Genomic DNA, 26,944 nt, shown 5'->3' on the forward strand with positions numbered 1-26,944 from the left:
GTAGGTTGTTTTAGAGTTCAAGTTTTTGCAGTCCCTAGACACTGGTAATAATTAAACCCTAACTACTAATAAAATTAAAACTAATTTAATAACTGCAATGACTGCACCCATAACAACCCACATTCACCACTTTCAGAGAATAATTACAAAGTTTAAAAGTCTTTAAAATTAATACGAGTATTATAGTTTAATATATAAACGGTTACTTTTTTTAGAACTTTCTGAGCGTACGGTTGCAACTTGGTAGAATTAAATTAGTGTTGTGCCCCTGATGTCAATCGATGATAACTAAAATTAACATTCTTAAATATATCTAGTAAATATTTTTTAAAAGGATACGTCTACAAAATTATGTTTAAAGTTGTTTAAAAGTATATTCAACTGCACAAAAATTTAATTCAGTTGTTTTACTGGTTGTATAAGGGATAACCAGATATTTATTGTAGAAGTGATGTTTTTGTAGAAGTGTAAAAGTTATTGACCTTTATTTAAAGACAATAACATGAAAATAGAAATGTTTCTCGCCCTAAATAAAGTATAAAGTAGCTATTAAAGTATAATTAAAAAATAATTTAATATTAAAATTTTAACGAAATAAGCTGAAGAGATAATTTAAGCTTTCAGCTTTTGATCTTATAATTAAATACAAATTATCTTGGATGTAATTTCCTTAAAGTATCTTCGTATGAGTTTACTTCAAACTGAGATTTAATTTGAGTTTAGTAGAAAACTTTGTTACTTTGTTGCAATAGTTCACAATAAACGGAACTTTGTTTCTTCATTCATGTTAATTAAATAGAGAAGTATCATATTTGAAACTTTCAAGTTCACATATAAAACTGCTAGTTTTATTAGAGTTCTGGTGTATTATTTATACCTTAACAAGTTACACAACGTAAAAAAAATATGTTTTATCATCAAGAGTTCAGGTCTTAGGTAGGCTATTTCTAGATTGATTTTGTTGTAGATATTTATTTACTTAGTTAACTATAGCTATTTAGTGATAAATATTTTTTTATTTACTTACAACGTTTAAAATTTAAATATTTGATCTAAATAAAGTACCTTGTTATGTGAATAAAATATTCATCAATAAAATTATATAGTTAAATTTTAAATAATGTTATAATTTATATATTCCCTGAAATTATCCTTATGACGGTCAAATACTTTCGTCGTGTATTAAAATTTGGGCATTCTGAAGTAACTTACCCATCGTAAAAGGCAATAAAATTGCGAAGCGGACATATTACACTTCAGGGATGCACAGACATCGTATAAACGCTGACTGTAAAAATGTGAAAGTTGTTAGGTGACAAAACATGTATTTTTCCCCCCGTAAAACTCAAGCAAAAAAAAAACCTTATTCTTAGAGGTAAACGACAAAATCTATTTAAATCTGGACCGTCATGTATAAAGAGTAGTAATAAAAATATTTACTATTTATCAATGATAAGTATTATTCATCTTAGAAGCAACTTTCAAAAAAAATTAGCTCAAATAATTCAATTACCATAGTTAAAAAAAAAAAAAACACTTTTCTCATTAGTTACAAAATAAGATAAAAAATAGCTAGGACATAAACAAAAAGAAAAAAATACCACTAACAACTGCCTCTTTTGGGTCAAGGCAGTAAAAAATATGATAGTGGTTGCCAGAAATGTATTTTGCATCTAGGATTGTTGCCCTTAATTTTTACGTATTTATGAGCGAGCGTTCAGTGGATTCTTTCATTCGTGCACCTAAATATTTTCCAATTTTGTGATTCATATCTTTCAACAACATTACTGAATTTAATAAATTTTACTACGAAAGCTTTTAATTGCAAATAAATAGTTATTTTAAATACATTAAATCATTTGCATACATTTCAAGATTATATACTGTACTTTGTAGTTTTGTATATAATTTAATTTTTTCTGTAGTCAATTTCTACTGTACTGATATGCCTGTTAAATTCGTTTGTATTAAAACTGTTGTGCTGCTGTTTTACTTAGATATTTATTGAAGCAAAATTTATTACTATGTATACTAAATTAATGTAGATATTTATTTAATATTTAAAATGTGTTCTGTATGGTGATTCACCATTTAAAATATAATTTTTTTTTATTTTGTTTTCACCTTGATATATCTATGACTAGAAATAATCTTGTGTAAAGATAATGTTTTGTCATAAATGGAGCCGCTCCGTATTTAAAATTCTTCCAATTTATTACTATGTATACTAAATTAATGTAGATATTTATTTAATATTTAAAATGTGTTCTGTATGGTGATTCACCATTTAAAATATAATTTTTTTTTATTTTGTTTTCACCTTGATATATCTATGACTAGAAATAATCTTGTGTAAAGATAATGTTTTGTCATAAATGGAGCCGCTCCGTATTTAAAATTCTTCCTACTTATACTACATAAAACGTTTTTACAAAGCGCACCTTGTTCTTACTACAAACAACAATTAAATTTACTGAGTTAGATTTTCCAAAAACCTATTGCGCGAATAGGAGTATTGGTTTGTAATATAGCCTGATTTATTTATATTATGAACTCATACAATTTTTTATGTTTCTATCTTCACAAGTAATGAGATAAGTATTTATAAAACCCAGATATTGTTTTTCTTTTTACAATTGGTCTATCATCTTTTTAACTTTGTATTCACCCGGGTTACGCAGATCTGTGCTTCATGCTGATGAGTAGTATCTTAATTTGAAATTAGGACGTAAATATCATCTCTCAGTGGTTAAAAAGTTTTTTGTTAAGTATTGCAATATTCTCATGATTATAATTTTTTTCAAGCTGTATACCCAATTTTTTCAAAAATTTAGAAGCTAATTATAATATGCAAGTTAATAATAACAAATTATTAATAAAAACCTTTTCAAGTCTGTGCTTATAACCTGAATGAGCCAAAGTAGTATTCAATCGCATGTTTAATTTTCTTATAAAATGTATATCATGGCAACTCTATGTAATACCTAATGTATTTGTATACTTTAAATTTTTATTTAATGCATATGTATAATGTTTAGTGTAAGAACCATTCAACATATCTCAATGTAAATGAAAACATTAATTGATCAGTATAAACAATTGTAGTTTAAGAACTATAAAAACGAGTATATAACTTGTAAAGGGGTTTTACGTGATATTCGAATCGTGCAGTAATACAAATGGTTTAATCAAAATTTATTTACGTAATCACAAAATATCGAAATTATGTCACAAATGAACCGAGATCAACATATGATTTCAGAAAGAGAAGATATGAAAGATTGTTATCTGAAAAATCCAGTGATGTTAGAAAAAATCCAGTGTGCACTTAAATTTATTGGACATAAACCTTTTTTTTATAACAATGAAAAAAAAAATAGCCTCTTTAAGACATAATTTTAAATCTTACTTATCGCTTCAGTTAAACGCTTCTTTTACCAAATTTTTATTTCACGAATGACTTAGGTAAAATTTATATCAACTGAAAATTTTTAATGTTAATACATTAAAAATAATTGTGTTTTAAAAAATCATATATTGATACAACGGTAGTGGCTGTTGTCTTTTTCTAAGTTCTTTAACAATTTCCTCGTAGTTATTATCGACTAATACAAATCTTTTATGGTTAGAAAACAACTTTAAGTAAATAATAAAGATAAATAGTGAAAAAAATCGTTCAATATTGTATCAATAATCTTATATTGTATCAGTAAACAAACGATTTACTTTAAAATATATAATGTACATTTTATTTTTCAAATATATGAAACGTTCTCTATTTTCTTGGAAATGTTATTCCTCGACAATCTTTCTACTGTCCTTTTATTGTACTTTTTAAATCCATTATGGTGGATTCATTTTAAAAATTGTATAGCCTTGCTCTGTTGTGTTAGTACTTTTAAACCTTCTAAAAACATCTTTAGTTATCACTTATTAGATTCTAAAATTAAAAAAAAAAAACAAAAACGAAATAAGGTTTTAAAGCAAAGAATATTTTTGATTACATTTTTATTTTAAAAATAATAAAATATATCCTTCAAGCGTTTTTTATGATTTATTTTTATACTACTTTCAAGTGTACGTTTACAGTATGATAATTTTAGTTTTTTATCACGAACATTTACAACTCTGTCCCATGAAGTATTTTATTTAATACAATATCTCGAGTCATTGGGGGAAAAAAATTAATTTTTAATCGTTACTTTTACGAAAAGAAATTTTCGTACACTGTTGTTTCTAAAATCGTTAACAGCGCGTAATTTTATTTCAATTAAAGTAAGGTAAATAAAATATTAGAAATATCTTTCTGAGTTTCTTTTTGGAAACTTATACCTATTCTTAAATTCAGCATACTGCTCTTATTAATATAACAAATACATTAAGCAAAATCAAAGATAATGTATTTAAGAGCACAAGGCAAAGATGGAACTTACAGTTTTCCTGTTAATTGTAAGCACATCGTCAAATGTCCTCAGTATATTCAAGTTTTTATCCATAGGTTCTACTTATCCGTTTAACTCCGATTAAATGAATTTTGTTCAAATAACAGCACTTTTAAACAACTAGTCAGAAAAAATGTCAGTTCTAGTAAAATATTTAATCCCCAATGAAATATGATTTCTTTTTCATTTGCTTATTTTCATCTCTTTCCCGTTTCTTTAGATTTTTTACTTTATTTTAAATGAACCTTTTGGCTTTATTTGCTCAAAGTTTTCGTAAATTATCTTCCATGAATATTGGGAGGTGCATGCCAATGAAGAGGTGCACCGTCTAGTTGTCAAATAAAATAATCTGGTCCATCTTCCACTTCAGAAAAAAAGGCTCATATTTGCAGCGTATACAAATATTTTCTACACTTATATAACGTATCTGTTACGCCTATGCAACCCGTAAACATACCGAGGGGTTATTGCACAGAAAATATTTAATTTTGCTGAGTCTCATTATCAGTGTAAGAATTCATAGGGATTTCCTGACTCCAGATACGGACATAATGTATGTTAATGTTTTTCATAAGAAGAAATGTTGACTTTTCACTAAACAGACTATGATAAAGAAAACCGTCATCTTCATGCACAGTCACTTCGATCGCATAGTCATCAGGCTCTAAACTTACAGCACCTGAATAGGGTAAATTTTTTTTTGGCGAGGTTGAGGAACCCCATTTACGGGCGCCTAGGCAGTTTCGAGCTCGCTAACAGGTTCCGCAAGATGTTATTAAATTCGTATGTGTTCTGCGCACTACCGACTAAACCTCCACCCCTGGCTACCCATCCTTCCTGGTACAGCTGGTGTGCATTACTTCGGGTTGGGGGAAATACGCCGTCACACACATTCAGACACCACAGTTAACAGACACCAACCTCACACACACACAAGGTACCTTACATCAGACTAAAATCACACCACAGACTCCACGGCATCCAATCATCACTCCAGAATACTCCAATCATCACGGTGTGGATGCACATGTAAGCGCTTCCTTAAAACATTAAACACTGACACTACTAGTTCACGGTTGGCCTTCCTAACGAACGTTTCAGGAATACACAAGAACGATTCCTCGGAAAATTCAAGATTTTCTTCAGATGTCCTTGGTCTCCCGTATTCTACCCTTTAAACAGATATCCGGTGGTTTCAAACTCATTACGCCATCGACAAATCTTATCTTCACATGGAGGATCATAATTAAAATTTCTACGGAAAGATTGTTAAACTGTAACCACAAATTTACATTTAAAAAACTTCAAGAGACAAAAGGCTTTCTGTTTAGGAATCGTCATCTTTGCTAGAGCGTCAAGCGGAAAGATTGGAAATCAGTCAATGGCTAGGCGCGCAAATAAAACTAACTCTTCTTTTTTTTTATTTTAGTTTTAAATCAACGCTGAACAACCCCATTATAACAACATTATAACAATAGATATTATAACAAATTAAAACCACCCCGATACTCTTTTATGTAATCCGGTATATAAAGATATAATTTCTTCAAACCAAAAATAAATTTATATTACTACTAAAATATGTTTACAATAATAATATATGAACTCCGTTTCGATTCAAGAATATAATGTGTTACAAATAGGCATGTTACAAATGCTGTGTGTTACAAAATGATATCATTTCCTTAATGAAATGGTTGGTGTCTTTTCATAAATCAATTTAATTAAATCGCTTTGAAGATTTTTATAAGCCGTTTTTGCTACGATAATCATTGAGTTGTAGTTCGATACGTAATAAATCGTGTGTGCCTCACCTCCATATTAATTTATTAAAACACAATAAATTTATCGCTGTATTTTATTTTTAAACAATGAAGATTTATATAATTTTTACTGATACTGTTGAGTACAGAATGACTACTTATCAAAATATAAAAATACATTACTTAAATTAGTAGTCTGTAATGGTATACATTTCTTCACATCCAAACATTTTCAAATTCTTTATTTTGTACTCTTAAAGAGCATTAATTCCTAAGTACAATTCCTAGTACAAAAGTTATTTAAAATTACATAAATTTTTAATATTCACTTTATCACATTATCAATTTCAATTATTACTTTTTTACTTCTTATTTTGACTGAAGTAAATAGAAAATATGTTTCGATTGAGCTTAGGTTTTTATTGGAATCAACATTAAATTATGGAAAAAACCCCATCGTATTTATTTTAAAATATATATATATATATTATATATATATAATATATATAATATATAATATATAATATATAATATATATATATATATATATATATATATATATATATATTTTAAAATAAATACGATGGGGTTTTTTCCATAATTTAATGTTGTAATATATATAATATATAATATATAATATATAATATATATATATATATATATATATATATATATATATATATTTTAAAATAAATACGATGGGGTTTTTTCCATAATTTAATGTTGATAATGTTGAATATTTGTATATTAATTGCTGTGATTTTTTATTTAAATGAACATGTTGAAGTATAGAAAAACTTTTTTATCCTTTAAAATTTATTCTTTTAAAGAATAAACAAAACATTACATTCAAACAAGTACCTTCTGTATTTTTGGCAATATTCACTACGTATGCGATAATATTCTGGAAGTCTTTAAAACAAGATGTACTCTAAATTCAGCTTTATATTAACTATTACACATTACATTAATTATAGTGATTGAAAGACAAACTAAATCAGATGAATTTTATTACGTATGGAATTTTCATTATTATTCTAACTGATTTTAATAGAAAAACAGTAAAATAAATATAGTATAGTATTCTCTTTAAGGTTAACTTAATTATATTTTTTTAAATTATATAGTTTTAAAATAAATAATATACTTAATTGATTATTTTCTACTTTAACAGGTTTGTTTCGAAGGGTTGTTCTTTTATCAGGCTCAGTGTTGAGCCCCTGGGCCGTAGTTCAACAACCCGAAGTCCTGAGAGTTTCAGTAGCTGGTCAGCTGGGATGTCCGCCGACAGGAAGACAACTTCTTGCTTGTCTTCGTCATCTTTCATTAGAAGCATTATTATCTGTACGCATATCGCCACCTCGATTTCTTCCTGGTTACGGACCTTGGGTACATGCAGATCCACTCCTTTTATTAGAGACTGCTACAGATCATTTTGTTACAACCGATTTACTTTTAGCTACGACAACAACAGAAAGTTATTTAGACTTCAGTGCTCATGACATCGAATATGGAATAGAAGAAGAAGATCGGAACAAAATTCTGAGGTAAAAGAAATTATATTACCTAACTTTAATGTTAACTAACATGAGCTTTATACATTTTAGACATTCTTATCAGGACAATTTGAGAAATAAAGAAATAATATCCGGGAAGTCCTGTCCCGGATGAAAAGCAAAAACGCTTTAAAGGTTTGTATCATGGAATACCTCTGAAAGTTTAGGAACTATTAACTTTTTAATGTGCATATATGAGGGTGTGCACGCGTGTGGACAAGTATCACATATACTCTATGCTTACATTCAAATTGCGTGCTTTTTCATAAAATAATCAATGCTGTACTCGTGAGTTGTAAAATAATAATGGCATTTGTATTAATCTAGAATGATAAGTTTTATACTATTTTACCCGTTAATTCATCTCAGATTAAAGTGTAATATTTCATACCAATATTCTATCAGAGAAGGATATCCCGGTCTAAACGAATAATTTCAATTCCAAAGCAACAAATTTTAACAAAGCAACTAGAAAGTCATATTTTTTCTCTTGGGACATAGAAGCACATAACATTTTCTGCTTTATTTAAAGCTCATAGTTTTATAAATAATTTGTTTCGCTACAGAAACTTTAAGGGTACATAATTGTTAATTTTAAATCATTAATTTTTCCTAAATTTAAAATTAAGACAGATAAAGCCTAAGAAAAGTAAATACAAACACAAATAATATGTGTGTGTGTGTGTGTGTACATAATGTAAATGAGCTGTATAAGTAACATGATTTTTTACGTTCTGCTGTTTATTTATTTTTAAGTGTATTACTCTTGTTCTAAGCGTAACAAGTATGAGTTGTTGGATTACGTGTTATAAGGGTATTAATCTCTCTATTTAATTTTTATGATTTGCAGACGTTTCATTTTGCCTAATCTAAAATCGATTTTTGGTTAATCTAATATGTAAGGGCTTCAAGTATGGATCAGCCTTCGGCTGTATCCATCGATGAGAATGGGTTGGCAACCGTAGTTCCGTGAAAGTCGTCTAGAAAACGTGGATCGTTGTCAACTTCTAGTAGAGATCCTATAAAAAAATCTCGACACAGACTTATCAGGGACGATATTATATTTGATGTTTTTGATCACAGCGAAACTGAAACTTACAAAACAGCCCCGCATGTAGCACCTGTTACATGACAGACTGTACCGGATTCGCGTGGACGTAAGACAACTCAGTCCCATGTATCAACTGATAATTTGCCCTTATCGAATCATTTTCAAGATCTCCCTAAGACGAAGCAAACATGGATACTGATCGGAAGAACGCAATTAGGCCACCACCTGTAGTCCTATATGGCCCATTGATGTTATGATTAATAAAAATAGTAATCGATAAATGCGACTAAAGTATTAGAATATTCAGCTCTAAATTGTCTTGGTGAGGAAACACCAACAGATCGGCCACTCTTTCAGCAGGATGGATAAAAGAGACTTTCGTATAGTAGTGAGGAACCTACATTTCTCTGTTCCAATTGAGCTGATCAAAAAAGAATTTAAGAGGCACATTCATGCCGTGCGTAACATTTTTAACGTAGGCACCGAATTAGAAAAGACCCATTATTAACTTTCTTTGTAAATCATGAGTCGAGAGATAACAACAAGGAAATGTATGAGTTAAATTATATCGCTAGTTGTGGGTAGAACGGTCTCCAGGGCTAGTGCAGTGTATGCGCTGCCAACAGTTCGTCCATACGAAAAATAATTGTGTGCGACCTTATCAATGTGTGAAATGAGTTGAACGACATAGAATTGCTGATTGCACTAAAGATAGGAACACTCCAGTTGTTTGCATGCTACACCAGTAACCATCCGGCAAACTACTGGAAATGTAAGGTTTACAAATAGATCATAGAGAGAAAACAGAAGTAAAGGGTTACATTCACTAAGAGACTAACTACTTCTATCGGAAATCAAGGTAGGCAGGCTACCTCATTCAGTTTGGATAATGCAACTTCCCAGTGTTAGGTAGGAAAACGAGTGGATCCAGACACGAATTCTTTTACTTGTCCAAGATTTTACGTTGCAGATTGTTTGTCACGATGTCCAGAACATTTTTGAGAACAAACTAGGTAAGCTAACAACCAATATTTAGTTTATCGAGTAACAAATAGAAAACCTAATAGGACTTCTTATGAAAGTAATTTCCATTACTTTGTAAGTCAGTAATTACCATTAACTCTGTTAATGACAATTAACAGTCTTTAAGTTCCTAAGAGTTGCAACATGGAATATTACTTGACAAGCCGGTTGGAGAAAAAAAAATAGAAGCTTTACTGATTAGTGAACTCTTAGACATTGTCTTGCTTTCAGACATTTTCTTTCGTGTTTAAGGTTTTTCTATCTACTGTACTCACTATCCGGATGGCAGAGCACACGAATGTACCACGGTTATGATTAAAGACGTCATAAAACATCATTAGCTGCTGGAGTACAGAACAGATCACATTCAGGCGAGCTCAATAGAGATCCAGGATTGGCTTGGACCGTTTTTAGTGTCTGCAGTAACTGTCCTCCTCGACTCTGGACAAATATTGCTAGTTTCTCTCATTTCTTCTCAATTCTAGGTTCACGTTTTATTTTGGGCGGTGATTGGATCCTCTCTTGGGATCTCAGGCAGGGTTCTAAAGGACTTCATTATAACCATGCATTTGAATGTGATTTCCGGCAGCCTACCTACTATCTGTTAGATCCTTGTAAGATCCCTGACTTGTTGGACATCTTTGTATCCTCGGAAATTCTGCGGATGTAGACTGAAGTTCATAACATCTTCACTCAGATGTTCAGTTCAATATCAGCACGTTATTAATTAAGAACATGTTATCACCAGTACTCCAAAACAACAAGACAGACTGGAATTCGTAGGTAGCTAGATTGAGGATGAATTGGCAGTGCCTGTTTGATTGAGATCCTCCGATGATATTCACAACGCGAAATCAATTCGATAGTTCCTCAGGGCTCTGCTGGAGCCCGTGTTGTACTCTTTTTTTACTGGAAACCAAACTACAGTCGAGGTCGCCTTCTTTGGCGTTGACACAAGTTTTCTCGATTTTGATGCCAGCCGAACTACAGCGTAGAATAGCCTACAATTTCAGTTTTAGTTAATCAATAGGTGGTTGAATACAATCATGTAACAATCACGATGAGGAGTGGTGAGAGAGTACCACTGAGATTGTAAGGTACCTAGGTCTATACCTCGACCATCGACTAACATGTAACGTTCATACAACAGAAAGGAGAAAGAGACTTGAGATAAAGTTCAAGGAAAGGTTCTGGTTGTTGGGCAGACATTCTCAATTGTCTTTATTCATCTAATAAGCTACTGGTATACTCAATAATTCTAAAACCGATCTGAACCTATGGGATCCAACTTTGGCTTAATGCGAACAAGTCCAATGTTGAAATCTCACAGCGGTTTCAAAATAAAATAGCGAGTTGTATAACAGAAGCACCTTGATTTGCAAAAAAAAAGTGAAATACAAAATTATTTTGCTTTACTAAGCGTCAGGGAGGAAATAAAACGTTTCAGTTCAAAGTACAAATTGCGACTTAACAACCACGTGAATGTCTTGAACTTTCTAGACAACGGGGATGAAGTTAAAAGATTAAAATGGCTGCAAGTTCTGGACCTAGTGACTCTATAGTGTCTTAAGTGTAAGTTCAGCTGCGAGTGCTGTACATTATCGGTTTAATTTTTATTTTCAAATCTATTGCATATTCTTTTCCTTTTCTTTTTATTCTTATTTTTCATCTTTTATTATTTGTAATAAAATAGAAGATTTGCGCTCCCAACTTACGAACAGCCAGCAACCTTTCATCAACACTGAAAAATGTCTTCCCAGCCAGCGACCGTTAAACATAGTGGAGACATTAAATATTAATAAGAATGTCTGGTGAATATAAATGGTAATCGAGGGTCGTAATTATATCATAGACATGAGAAAATCGGGGGATTGAGTTTTGTTTTGGTTAAAATTAATTCTCTTACTGGTGTTGCCACCTTACTCATAGAAATGGTTTTGTGTGACGATTAAATTTTAATATATACACCCAAAATATTACTTAACAGTATATATTCGTTTTAGTGTAATATTTAGATTTTTGATAGGATTAAGGACTATTAATACACCCAGGTACTTTAATGTTACTCTAAATTAAACTTTAACTAATATTTGCCGTAGTGTATAAAGTTATTCTAAATAATTATTTTTATGTATATTTTATTTGAACATTCATCTTTGGTTAAGAAGTAATCAATGTACACATTAGTATTGGAGTACACAGTTGAATATATGTCCATAATAGAATGTATAATTGAGTACACAGTTGAATATAACATACGAGTAGTATTAAACATAATTGGATATATGTCCAAATATTTTTTATTGATTTACAGATCGCTTTTGTTCACAACTAATAACTTTATTTTCATCAACATTTTAAACGTTTTTCTCGTTATTTTATTGTTTCTCATTTTGATTCGTTGCAAGTACTGGGTACATTTTTATCTTATTGTTTGATAAATTTAATAAAGTTTATCCCCAAATATATTTGGTTTGGTTAATTTAATAATAATTAAAGCCCATTTTGCATAAAAAATTACTCTGAATACGAAAAGTTAATAATATTAATTAATAAATTAATGATAAAAAAGTTAATTTATAAATACTGTTTGGACTAGCAAGCGGAGAATATATCCGTATATGTGATAGATTACAATAATAATAATTTATTAATTTTCTATAACAAATAATAGACAAACCGAGTCAGATTATAACTATTAAGTAGGATTATTTGTAACAACTTTGGGTTGCCTATATTTGAGAAAAGCAAACACTATATTTGTATTGCAAGCACATTCTTCCTCTATACTTGGGTCATTCTATTCAGGAAATGCTACACTTTACTTGACCAGTATTCTACCTAATCTAGCAACGGAAACCGTCCAGAGTTCCTAAAGGAAACTGCAATGACCACAAGTCACAACAACTGACCACTGAGCGGTATTTGATCTACCCCTAAGTTAATATATTTATTTTTACAGTGAAATATTTCTAAGTTGCTTGTTCAACATACGACCAGTCTCATAAGTGAATTTAATTTATGAAAAATATTGTAGTAAATATAAAATTTTTTAAATTAATTTTTTTTTAAATGCTTAGGACTACATACATGTAGCCTGATTATTATTATTAGATTATATGAAAAAACTTCGCGCATATAGTGGTATCAAACGAAAATTAATTTGTTGTCTTAAAAAAATTTGTTTCTCATTAGAGCATTGTATGAAATCATTATGCCTAATTATTTAATTTTGATTCTATGATTTCTGTATTCTCCATGAAATAATGAGATTTCTGAACTGATGCGTTTATCGATTTTTTCATTAATAAATTAGTCTTACATAGTCCAAAATGAGATTCCTATATAGATTGAAAAAACAAATTTTTCTTATTAGTTACAGTCATAGTTGATCTATTTATTTCTCAAAGATAATGAAGAAATTTATTTATGAACAACAAGAATAAAAGTGGTACATTTTAATTGAAATTGTTTTTTTTTTTTAATATTTAAATAATGAAATTATTTTTAAAAATTTCTTAAATTATAATATTATAATAATAAATTTCAAAAATGCTTAACACTATTTAGTTAGAATACTAGAAAAATTGACAGTAAAAAGTACAAGTTTTGCTAGAGTCTTTCGAAATTGTGTAGCTTATATTTACCCAATTTTGGCTGGTGATGAGTGTAACACATATATATTTTAGGATGCATACATTTTATTAAATTTCACTTTAATATTTATAGGAATTACAGAGTAAAATTGATCGCAAACAAAACAGTAACTTTATGGGTCAAAATCTGTGATTAAATGACAAAGAGCGAGTGATTGTAGTCAGAAATTGTCAGACTCAAACAAGCAGTTACCGTCAATATTCTACTAACAGAAAATATCCATGAATCATAGGTATTTGTAAACCTCTATCTAAAACTAACGTCATAGAAGAATTGAAACAAACACTGCAACTGGACAGAAAATACTTGTAGAAAAGGTGAAAAAATAATAGAAAAAAATAATTATTGTTGAAAAGAAACTTAACTCTGAATATAAATGAAATTTGAGGATTTTAAACAAGTTTTCTTCTAAGAAAATACTTTCTTTTTTTTGGTTTAGAATAAAATTCATAATTCTACTCAATTTCTTGAGAATTAATGCTAGAACATGGATTCCTTACAATTTCCCCTACGGTAATATAAGACAAGATTGTACTCTTAAATAACCATCTGGCATTTTTGACACATTTCGTGAATTTTGAAATTATAGTGTGAGAAGATTTTTCTTTTGCCATAAAGTAAATATTACTGAATGCTTCCATAAACATGATCCATATTTTCTGGAGTGTTACTAATTAGAAAGCAACTGGCTTAAATGAAGGGGAAAGGTTGAGTTATTAGTCTAGTCTGTTGTCTAGTCTTAGATAGCTACCGTTGGTTGTAGAGTTACTAATTCGAGGAAGCTTACTACTTATTACACGATCAGATAGAGTAATATTGTAACTCAAGAAAAATATTTTACCTTAAGTATAAATCTTACCAAAGTCTACTATACAAAATTTGCTTACGCTTTCGTGGTATCTAAAATCAAATGTTGGTTTTTTATCGGGTGGCTATACGCAAACATAATTAATCCCTGCCCTCATATTAATTTTCTTTTGTAATTTAAAATGTACTTTAAAATTTAGCTGTAATCACTGTAACTCTGCTGAAGGTTAAGTTCAGTGTTTATCTGTGTCTATTAAAAAGGTTTGTAATTAATAATAATTAAAAAAAAAAAAAAACTGGAAAATAAATTAATTTTCAGATCAAGTGGTCATATTCAACTCCAAATGAAATCAGTTCGGTTTCAGGAAATGTTAAAAGGAGACAGCTTTAGCAATAAGATTAATACAGGTTGAAAAAAAAATCAGAGCTACAGTGGGATTTCTATTGCAAAGTTTTTTATATGACAAATGAAATGAGAAGAAGTACTACAGAATTAAAGATGGAAATTTAGCGGGAGAAAACTATAAGAAAGCAAAAGGATGAAAGACAAGCTTCAGTACAGATACTTTACCTGTGAGACAAAGTAGTTGAAAAAATGTATTTTGCTACTTCTTTTCATATTCTTTTAAAGAAGCAGTAAAATAATTACATCATACGTATGAAGTCTAAATAAAAGTCCAAAGAAATAAATAAATGCAACATTTTCTGCTAACATTGTGCTTACCTTGACTAAAAATGAGTTAAACGTAGTTTATCCCAATTAATGTTATGAAGCTTCTGGAAGAGAAATATTTAATTCTATAAAAAAATTGTTGGAGATTTTAAAAAAAAAATTAATATTTTTACAAAGGATGACGCTTTAAAACTAATTTTGGACTGAGTAAATAAACAATGCAACAATGAAAGGTAAGTAAAAAAAAAATGTTGTGCCGTTGTGTCCAAAAGAATGTTAAAAATTGTAGTATTTTTACATGCATCAATACCTGTCTATTCCAGTTACCTTTTAAACAGGAAAATAAAGATCTGCTAAATATGTCTAGTAAAAAGACAGTTAGATCTTAGGCCAAGCAGGGTTATTTAACTTATTAGGGAAAGGTTGTGTAGATTGTACAAGCAGCTAAGATGATAATATTAAATATTAAAGAATTATGTATTAAATAGAAAGTAGTTTAAGATAACACAGTACAGATATTAAAAAAACACAGAACAAGTAAATTATTAACGTTGGAATCACAATACTACGAATCTTATATATTTGTATTATGCTACAGATTTTATAATTTTGTAGTTTCGTGTAAACTTTTACGACAATATTCGCACTTCAAAATGAAATTATGAAGCTGCTGTTGGTATGTCCTTTTATGTGATTAAATATTGAAGTAGAACTTTTAAATTAAAGTAAATTGCTAACAAAAAGCAAAAAGAAGAAAATCTATTAAAAACAAATTAATTGAATGAAAGAATAGATTATCTTAAGTGCACTTAGAATCGAGTTAAAAGCAACACGTTAAAAAGAAACAAAATTCATATATACGTAAAATTTGATGATTTTTTTTACAAATAAATACATTTTTAAGCTTTTTCATTCCAAATTTCTTCTCTTACTTAGATTAATAATTTAAAATCAATTATAAATACGGATCTTCTCTTTAATGATACAGCAGGATATCATGAATTGGAAATTAAAACATAAGGTTACGTAATGTAAAACAGGTTTCTTGTAATGATGTTCTTGCCATTATGATACTTAATTTTTTAAACCAAGTAAACTGAAAAGGTTCTTGTAAAATTAATATTAAAAAGAAATGAAGAAAGGTAAATTTCTTATCCAATTTTAATTTAATTATGAAATAAGAACTGCTTCGTTTCCGATTCAGATTTTTAAAGATTAATTAAATTAAAATCAAAGTAAATAAAATATTAATTAAGGTTTATTACATTTTGTACCGGTTATATCATATTATCTTAAGATTTTTTTTGCCAATAACGTAAGTTACAAATGTAGCAAAAAATTATTAACTTAAGATAGCTTTCTTGGTACAAGTAATAAGCTTAAAATTTAATTTCTTTTCGATTAGTTGATATAACATTAATATTTTTTTTTTTTTAACGATCTCATTATTTTTAAGATAGCAGCTTTCTTAAAAGATTTACTTCCAACTTATATTTTTTTTAATTTTGATAAAACCTCACTTAGAAAAAATAAATAAAGAAAAATATAATCAACAAGAAGTATGTTTGGAAGATTTTCATCAAACCTAATTTTTTTTCTCTCCATTGTTTTGAAATATTCCGAGGTAAATAGTTAATTTTTAAAAAAATAATATTTTAGGGAGTCAGGTTTCTCATAATTTTTACCAATGGTATTATTTTTAGATTTATTATGATGAAATAAATTTTTAATAAGTTGAAAAACACGGTCAAGTACACGTATATATATATTTAGTCTTTATTATTGTTTGTGAAGTTAGAAAACTTTTCTTCATTCAACCAGTAATGGGCAATACATTTTGTTTCTCCTGTTTCCGTATCTTTTGTAAGATAAAAATCAGACAAATAATGTTGATAAACAAAAATAAATAATTTCATTAATTACAACAAAAAACTTGTTGGTTCGCGTAGAAATAGAGAAAAATGTGAAAAAAAAAACACAAAGCTTTACTACTATAATATATTCACAAGAAAATGAAACCTATTTTCCAAAAGTAGTTTGCATTCTAATTACCCTTTCCAAAAGTTGAAAAGGTATTTCTGTATTTTTTTGTAGAAAAACATATATATTTTAAGGGTAGAAAAATTGTACTAAAGATTCTAAACTCTTAGAGATATAAATATTCTTATGCAAATATGTGCGTACATTTAATTATTTTGTGTGCCGCCTTGAATAAACTATAAACACATAGTGTTCAGCGGTAAAGAAAAATAATTATAAACACAAAAAATATATATTGCCAATTTGTCATAGGAAACTAAAATTGTATTCGTTCATAATTTCTTCTGTCGAACTCAATTTCGTCGACGTTTCAAAACGTAAGGCTGTTTTCTTAATACCTTTAAGTTAAAAAAATATATATTTGTAGCTTCCTTATTAGATTCATGACCGGTTTTTATAGAAATATTAATAGTATTTTTACTAAATTAATCGATCTTAACAATTAAAAAAAAATAAAAATATTTTTGACTACTTGCTGCTATTACTTCAAAATTTTGGAAAGCAAAAGGTCTTTTAATAATCAAAATCAATATTTCTCAGATTTTAATTAAAAAATTAACACCAATCATATAATCTAATAAGCTGAATTTGTAAATTTTATCAAGTAAATTAGTAATCTTTTATTAGTTTAATTAAAAATTCATTTCATTGCATAGTTGAGTGATTATCATTATAATTTTTTCCTTAGTTATTTTTTTTAACATTATTTCATCAGTAGGTAAGGACGATCGGTTGTTTAACAATCTAAAAGAGCGTTTGCGTAGATTCAGATAATTTATTTATTTTTTAAAAATGTTTCCGAGAGCTTTGTGGTTTTTCAATTTATTTTAATAACCATTTATCACAGTTCTTTTTTATAATTACCTACCACCACCAAGAAACATAAAAGCAATAAAATCATTTTTTAATAAACGCGTAATCATTTTTTACAAAATAGAATTCTTTATTACGTTACAGTTATGTAGGTTCAGAAGTTTTTAGCACTTTTATTGTAATCTTTGCCCAGAAATATATCTATATTTTTTTTTTATAACATAATTGTTAAAAAAATACTAACTTTATAAAGTTCCTTTATTGCCTTATATTAATAACTGTTTTAAATTTATTCTTTGCGTGCCTACGTGGGTGCGCGCGCCCACGTGTTTATGTGTACCATATATATTTTACAAGATGAATATTTGTTATCTTATCTAAAAACAATAGATAAATATAAAGAAATTTTACTCTCCCTGTATGAAATAAATATTTTGTTGTCTTGAAATAAAAAATTAAAAAAATTTTATAATTTGTATTTATCAAGTTCTAAAAGAACACTGTAATCATATTGTCACTTTGCTCTTTTTTATAGAATTTCTAGACCCCCATTAAATTCCAACGAAGTACGTGTCGGCTGCCAACACCAGCTATATTCCTTTAATTTGACACCTTAATTATAGTTATTGCGCTCTTTTTTAACACTGTTATACTTAACATAAACCTTTCAGCGTTCCCTTTTTGCGTTAGGCTTCTAATGATTTCTTGTTTGTATTAAAATAACATATTGACAAATTTTCTATCTAAATAAAATAAACACTGTTTACAGAACGTATTGTTTTTGTTTATTTCTCTTATTACACTGATCAACAATGATTTTGTTAAATAAGAGTGAATAACTGATTCTTATAGTATTTTTCTTGCAAATTTCAAATATGAAATTAGACCATTTCTTGAACCTATATTATTATATTATTTATCAATTAAATAGCTTCTGTTTGTTTATTATAGTCCCTTAATTGGGACTCATTCTTCCTACATTCATCTTATTATAAACATATCATCCACTGATTAATTATGTCCGTCATTATATCTACTTATAAACTGTCGTGTAGATTAGGGAAATATTCTTAATTCTCATTCAAGAGCAGTTCTCGTGTGTGTAACATTCAGTTTGGTAGCTGGATTTCATATTTGCAGGTATATGTTGTTCAGTAAAGTGAGTGTATGTGTATTAAATTAGTGTGTTTATAAAGTGTTTCTTTTTAAACAAGTTTAGTTTTGTAATGTATTAACAACGAACGCCTCGCAGTTGCATTAATCATCCAAACAATTTTTGCTACGTCTTTGGTAAGGTAATATTGAAATCTCAGAAAAGAAATAAAACTCCACTGATGAAAAAGTCGTATGAACTGTATTTTGGATGTAAATTAGGTGGTCAGGATAAATCTTGGGCTCCTTATATTTGCTGTGCTTCTTGTCTAACATTGTTAACTAAATCGATAATCTAAATCGGAGATCTGTAAGTAATAATAGATACACTAAACTCTGTTGTTTCCTGTGCGAGTTGGACAACAGGGATAAGAAAAACCATTACATAAAAGAGCAGTGGCCAAAGATAGAGGTACTGACTGTAAGAGAGAAGAATATTATTAGTCAGGTCAGAAAAACCAGATAAAGTTTATCTTTCGCCATTACACATTAAGAAAAAAATTTGTTAAAGCAATGGATCATAATGGTGCAGGGTTTCAGTTTTCAAAAAAACAGTTTCCCTAATATAAGAGATGCGAAAATAAAGGAAGGTATATTTGTTGGACCACAAATAAGAAAATTAGTGAGTGATCCGGCGTTTGAAGAATGTTCCTTGGGAACAACTTCCTTGAGAACCATAAGACCGGTAACTACTGATAAATTGTGAGTAAACTTCTTGACATGTCACTCAAAATCCATTTCTTATATTTACATTTGGATTTTTTCTTAAAAATCTCGGTGCTATCAGTGGTGAACATGGAGAACGCTTTCACCAGGAGATATCTACAATGGAAACACGACACCAGGGAAAATGGTACCCAAAAATGTTAGCTGACTACTATTGGAATCTAAAGAAAGATCTACCTACAGCAAATTACGGCAGAAAATCCAAAAGAAATAGATTTTAGGTGAGTACAAAATACATATAATATAGTGTCATATTACATTCGCCAATTTTCATTCGCCAAATTTCAATTAAGAAAAAACTGAGCCTGATAGAAAAAACTTATTAATATATATGAAATCAGCATAAAAGATACTGTAAGAATCGTCCATTCACTCTCATTTAACAAATAAAAAATTTAATTTTGTTGACCAGTGTTATTTTAGTATTTTTCATTAAATTAATTTTATTGAATAAAAATTTAGCTACATATAAACAGTGTTTTTATGCGTACCAGGCGTAATTTTTCGATGTTACTGAATATAGGACATAAATAGGAGAGCTTGTCTAATTATGATTTTTACCGCTAGAATATATTACAGTGTAGTTTTTGACTATATGCACAAGCCTGTTTGGCTTAACTCCTATCTACATTACATAGTTAAAGCTTGTTTCAATATGGGAAGTTAAATTATTTTATCTTGCTTTGCTCTGTGTTAACCCTACCAGCTCTACAAATAGATAGAACGTGGTAATATTAAAAATAAGGGTACGTTATCTTGTTCATTTATTTCAATATCGCATAAAATAAAATTTACCATGGAATTATACAAATTTATAAACCTATTTATTCATGTAATTTTAGAGCTTAATTAATTATTAGTTTTTCTCGATAAGATGACCTGTAAAATAATTTTTAAAGAGAATTCTTTTGACATATTTATGCCCCTTTTTTGCTGTTTTCAAAAGACTAAAAGATATTGAAGTAATTTTAACATTATGTTATCTTGAATTAAATTATATTTATATTTAATGAAAAATATTTACTTCTTTCTCTAAACGAATGATTATATGAACATAAATTGTAATAAAAACCAGTTATCAATGAAACGTCTAATAAGACTTTCCGCAATGAATATTTTTATTATTATTGTAACTGTTTTCTCAATTATTAATTCATTTCTAACAAGTTATTATCTCTTCTACATGCGTTAAGTTAGTATAATTTATTTGTCCATGTTTTAGCGGTTTTATGATAAATTATTTTTTTCAATTATTAAAAAGTTAGTTTTTCCATCATTCCTGGGGGCTTACACGCTTGATTTAGAAAATTTATATCTTTATATAATTTTTATATTTTAGTAAACCGTACAAGTTTTGAACCAACTTGATTGCTTACACCATTGAACCCGGCGGCCGATCGCGACCATTCGTATGTTTTTTTTTTTTTTTGTAATCCTCTAACGATGCTTAATCCGAATCCGAAATAAAAATAAAAATCTGAGACTATCAGTGTTCATAAACATACATATATATTGAATTCAACGACGAACTCTACGTTGGTTGAAAATGATTAAAAAAGTACAATTAAAGTTAAAATTACTGTTAAAATTAAAACTTGATTAATAATTTTAAAAAGTACTCCAACAATTTAAAGATATTTTTAAAATATCTTTCCAAATTATTTCATTCATAAAGTTACAAGATAATTTCTTTAGACAGACAAAATTTAAAAAAATAAGTATTATTTTATTCTTCTGAAAATTTTCATTTCGTCTCTACTTTTGTTTCAACTGATTATTAAGTACGATTATGTATCAAAATCATCTAGGTTTGATCATTTTTACCATACCATTTATACTACACGTTATTCATGAAATATCCTACTTTTGAACGTAAAAATATCAAATGATTTTTCAAACTTTTGAGTTTAAAATAACATTTTGTATATAAAAATAAAAGCAATTATGAATTATTTTAAATTTGTGAACAGAATGTATAATCATCTCAATGACATTGAGATTTACCTTTCGAATAACACTTTTGTTTAATATTTCCAGATTTTCCGTAATATAAAATGGAATTAGAAAACCATTTTTTCAAGCCGTATTCTCTTAATGATGGTTTAAAGTAAAATACCTTGTCAAGTAATTTTAAAATAATCACATCCCATTTTTTTTCTTCTATACTTGTTAAAAACTTCACGGGAACTCATGCTTATTCTTTTTCCCTTTATCTTGGATTTAACGTTGAAAAATCTTGCTCTAACGAATAATTACCGTTTTGATTACTCCTCCAACTTAAAAGGTCTGTTCTTTATGACTGTTCAGTTCAGTACAGGCACTCATAAGGTGCTAATTTCACTACGTTCCTATAACCGCGATCAAGCAATTCTTCGATCCTCTGATCCTATTTCTTGTCAAAGTTGGTAATTTTTGCACGATTTTTTACGATTGCAGCTGTTCTTACTTTAATTGTATTTACATTTTTCTCCATTACACTTCTTTCTCACTTTAATATCATAATGCAGAATTTTTGATAACTAATTACATTAAAGTTTTGGACTTTCCCTTACTTCATACTTAAATTTTAAATAGTCAGGAAGGACTCGACTATCTGATTCTTTTTTCTGACTGACAATAGGTGTTTCCATCAAGTGCCACTAATCTGTGCCAAAACCTTAAATATTTCACCGTTCATCTCACTGTAGGTACGTAAGTAGCTACTGAACAGTAATGATCTTTTTTTAAGGATCACATTCCTTAATAAAATGAGTTGTCATATGAAGAAAAGATTAATAAAAATATTCATTATTATAATAACGTTATGTTTCTCTACTTCATGGTTAAGAAAACTCCCTTTTGGTATGGTTAAATGGAAACAGGAAAAAATTTTAAGCACATTATTAGAGTTACTTTCAGAATTTAAATTTGGGTTAATCATACTAGTATTAAAAAAAAACCTGGGAAATATATGTTAATTCTGAAATCCACCTCAGCTTCATCCTTTTAGAAATAATTTAAAGAGAGTAAATAACACGTAACTATGTAGTAATTTGCTAACTTTCAAATATTTACGTTTTCCGTAAATCAGTCGTTTCATAATTTTAACCCTCGGGATAAGTGAAGAAAGAATCCTTCTTACTGATCTTCAAGACTTTGTATCCTATTAAAATCCATTTTTAATTAGCAACCTTAAATTCGTTTATCAAAATAACTTTTACTTACTTTTTATAAGTACCCCTGTGTAATTATTGCATCAAATAATCTCTGTATAATCTCTGTAGCTATTAAAAATATAAAATTACTTATAAGTGATTCTTTAGTAAATGAATTTCACATTTAAATATGGAGATCATTTAAACCCCTTTTTAACTCTTGTCAGAGGAATGATTCCCTTCTTGAATCCTAAGAGAGCCTCACGCTAAATAGAGACCCAGGTTTCAAAAGTCCAGTATTTCTGTCCTTGGGATCTTGATACCTCTTTTCAACCTTTACTTAATTTAATTCCTAAAGGATTCATAATCAGATTAACTTTAACTACAACCCTCCTTGGGTAAACTATGCCAATATTCAACACTGCAACTACCCAAATAATTGGAAAATAGTGATGAGTACGTAGAGATGGCTTTTTCATAAATTGTTTATACTCCTTACAACCTCATTATAAATGAGTTAAAAAAAATCGCTTCATTCTAAGTAACAGCCTAAGATGTTTATCCTAGGAAAATATACCTGATACGTCTCAAATACTTCCTTTTTCGATGTCAATTTTAAGAGATAATCAATTTTTTTTTTGCATTTTGTAAATACTTCATTTGAAATAAATAAGTTAAATTTCAGCTCTTCAGCAATATGGCAATAGAATATTTACTGGTAAGTTAACCGTTAAGAATATTCGCAATCAGTAAAAGGTTTTTTTACGAATTCAAATCAGAAGCCTTAGAAAATAAATCTGCCAAATGGTTGGTTAACAAGGGAAAATATAGATTCGGTGTAAAATTAGTTCGCCTCCACGTGGTGCACTATGGGTAACGCTAAATGAGCTAGCAGAGCTAGCAAATCTGGCAGTCAGATCAGTAAACCAAGAAGATAGGTTCTCCTGACCACGCAGACACAAGTGTACAGTGTTACGAACTGCAGGCCATGTCGCTAGATATACCCAACAGTCCTTTTCAGGACTTTCCAACAAGAAATCATGGACCTTCAGTCCGAATTTGCCACATAAATATGGAAAGCATAAGTTATTCTAAGAGCCAGTATTTATCGAAACTACTGAAGAATGACAATATTGATCTGGTTGCAATCCAAGAAGCACATTGTAACACTGAGGAACAATTGCAGAAAAGAAGCAAAATACCTGGATATGAATTACTTGATGCCACATACCATGATTCGTACGGCGTCGCTACTTACGTTAGGCGCGATATAGAAAACGCCACTTTCATCTCCACCTCCACGGACAATGAAATTCATAATGTTGTAGTTAAAATCGGAAGTATAACAGTGTCCAATATCTATAAACCGCCAGCTGTATCATGGCCAACGTCAGTAATCCAAATACAACCTCATCCTGCGGTCTACTAGGGTGATTTTAATAGCCACAATGATCAATGGAATTATAAGGATTGTGATGCGAACGGTGAGGCTCTGGTGAGATGGCCTGAAAATGAGAATCTTAGTCTTGTCTTTGATGCTAAAGACCGATTTACTTTTAAATCAGCGACTTGGAGGCGGGAGTATATCCCGTGTCTATGTTTCACCTCAACTGACAGCAAACGTCGGCCGCTGCTAGTCACCCGAAAAATTCTCTGCCAATTTCCTCACAGCCAGCACCGTCCAGTTATTATAGGGGCAGGTAGTAGAATTTCTCTCGTGACCTCTGAACCCCGCCCTAGATGGAACCCCAAAACAGCTAATTGGGAAAATTTTTCTAGGGATCTGGATAAATGCCTAGGCTGGATAACACCAATCAGCAAAAACTATAGAAGATTTATTGGAGCAGTAACAATTACAGCTAAGAAGTGCATCCCTAGAGGGTTTCGCAGAGAATGCATCTCAGGGTGGTCACAAAATAGCGAAGTTCTCTACCAAAGTGTCCTCGAGACGGGCGATCAAGAGGTGGCAGACGAGCTTCTCCATAGCCTCGATGCTGCAAGACAACAGAAATAGTCAGAAACGGTGGAAGCCTGAACTTTCAGACGTCGAGTCTTCATGCATGGACTCTGCTAAGAAAATTAGGAAGCGACTCCTATTCAGAGACCGACAACAAGTGTCTCCCCAAACACCATAACATCCCACATAGTGGCAACATCCAGGGTACCAAGAGACAGGGCACACACAATTGAGATAAAACGCGAACTAAGAAACTTGCGGAGGAAGGCAGGGGTGACTGAGTACGCTCACCCTTTTACACTTGAAGATATTGGGTCGGCACTCAAAGATGTTGCTCCAGGGAAATCACCAGGGTTCGATGGTATCAATCCGGAAATTTTATTAAACTGCGGAAAATACGCAAAACTTGGGCTAGCCAGATTCGTCACTGACATAATGCAGACCGGTATCGTGCCTAGAGAGTTCAAGCGGTCGATGGTAGTAGCCATTTTAAAACCAGGAAAACCAGCAAACTTACCTAAGAGCAACAAGCCTGTAGCATTGATATCAGTGACATATGAATTACTATAAAGGCTTATCTACAACAGAATCTGTCAGAGGATATATGATGTTATACCAATGAACAAGCAGGCTTTAGGCTAAAACGAAGTTGCACCCAAGTTCTCTCTCGCTCACAACGTACATTGAAGCGGGGTTCCAAAGAAATCTTAAAACCTCTGCTGCATTCATTGATTTATCAGCCGCTTACGGCACTGTCTAGGGAGAAAGCATGATTTGTAAGGTCCCTGTGTAATTTCATGCAAACTAACAGCTTGCCTCCTTAATAACATGCTGAACGACAGAATGTTACAAGTTATCATGGGATCCGATATAAGCTCACCGAGGAAACTCAAGAATGGCCTCCTATAAGGGTCAGTACTTGCGCCTCTCCTTTTCAGCCTCTATGTTGCGAACATGCCAGAGACAAGATCTAAAAAGCATCGTCTACGCCGATGACTGGGTGCTAACAATAAAATGTAGATCATTTGAAGAGTCGGAGGTGGTCCTGATGGCTGACCTGGAGAAACTGGGAAGGCACTTCCGGAGATGGCGCCTCAAACCAAATGGCGCCTCAAATCTAGTAAAACAGAGGTGTCGTGCTTCCATCTGAGTAACAAGTTTGCTAATAGGGAGCTTAAAATTCTATTCGAGGATACATGGCTCTTTCACAATAAGACACCGAAATACTTAGGCGTGACACTTGATAGAACGCTTTCATTTAAGGAGCACCTAATGAAAACTGCAGGGAAATTAAAAGCGAGAAACATTATGCATAAGCTCTGTGGAACAACGTGGAGAGCATCAGCTTCCACTTTGCGCACATCGCCTCTGAACCTGGTCTTCTCGGCTGCTAAATATTGCGCACCAGTGCGACTTAACAGCCCTTATGTTCATAGAATTAATGCTCAACTTAATAACACTATGAGAATGATTGCCGGCGTTATCAGGTCTACTACCGTGGAATGGCTCCCGGTATTGAGCCTCATACCAACCCCAAACCTGCGCCGTATGAACGCTCTTATAAGAGAGAACAAGAAGATTATGGACAATCGAAACCTACTAATTCATGAGGACATTGAGGATGCCAATTCTGGTCGCCTTCGATCTAGAAAGCCACCTATCAAAACAGCAATTGCTGCCACAGAGGACGGGTTTAACCTAACTGACGCCTGGCGTCAAGAATGGACCACAAAGCAGAATAACCAAATCCCATGTATTACTCAAATGCCGACGGGTTTTGACTTGCCACGTAAGACATGGTCAACGCTGAACAGAATACGAACTCAGCATGGTAGGTGCGCCTATTTCCTGTATAAATGGAGTAAAACACCGACGCATCGTTGCGAATGTGTGGTGAAAATCACTGTTAGACACATCACAGAAATTTGACCTTGTACAGCTTATGAAGGGAATCTTGAAGATTTCCTGATGGTGACTCCAGAATCAGTAGCATATGTTAGTTTGTTAAATCTTTGTTTCTAATTTTGACTGTAATTGGTGTTGTGTTATACGCTGGTGTCATACGCTAAATAAATAAATAGATTCAGAAAGGGAAGGGAGCCAATCGGTGCAATAAACAAAATTACTACTGGTGAAGTGTATAGAAAACT

At 30.5% G+C, this 26,944-nt stretch overlaps 1 protein-coding gene across 1 annotated transcript in view; it reads left to right on the plus strand.

The window, feature by feature from the left end:
• The window catches only part of LOC142320256 (neuroligin-1-like), a 770,210-nt gene that overhangs the window by 425,236 nt on the left and 318,030 nt on the right, over positions 1–26,944 (plus strand). The window contains exon 5 of the mRNA XM_075357957.1: positions 7,380–7,752. Within this exon, the coding sequence (XP_075214072.1) occupies positions 7,380–7,752 (373 nt within the window). The remainder of the gene's footprint in view (positions 1–7,379; positions 7,753–26,944) is intronic.

The sequence above is a fragment of the Lycorma delicatula genome, chromosome 2 (assembly GCF_047948215.1).
Source record: "Lycorma delicatula isolate Av1 chromosome 2, ASM4794821v1, whole genome shotgun sequence".
Lineage (NCBI taxonomy): Eukaryota > Metazoa > Arthropoda > Insecta > Hemiptera > Fulgoridae > Lycorma > Lycorma delicatula.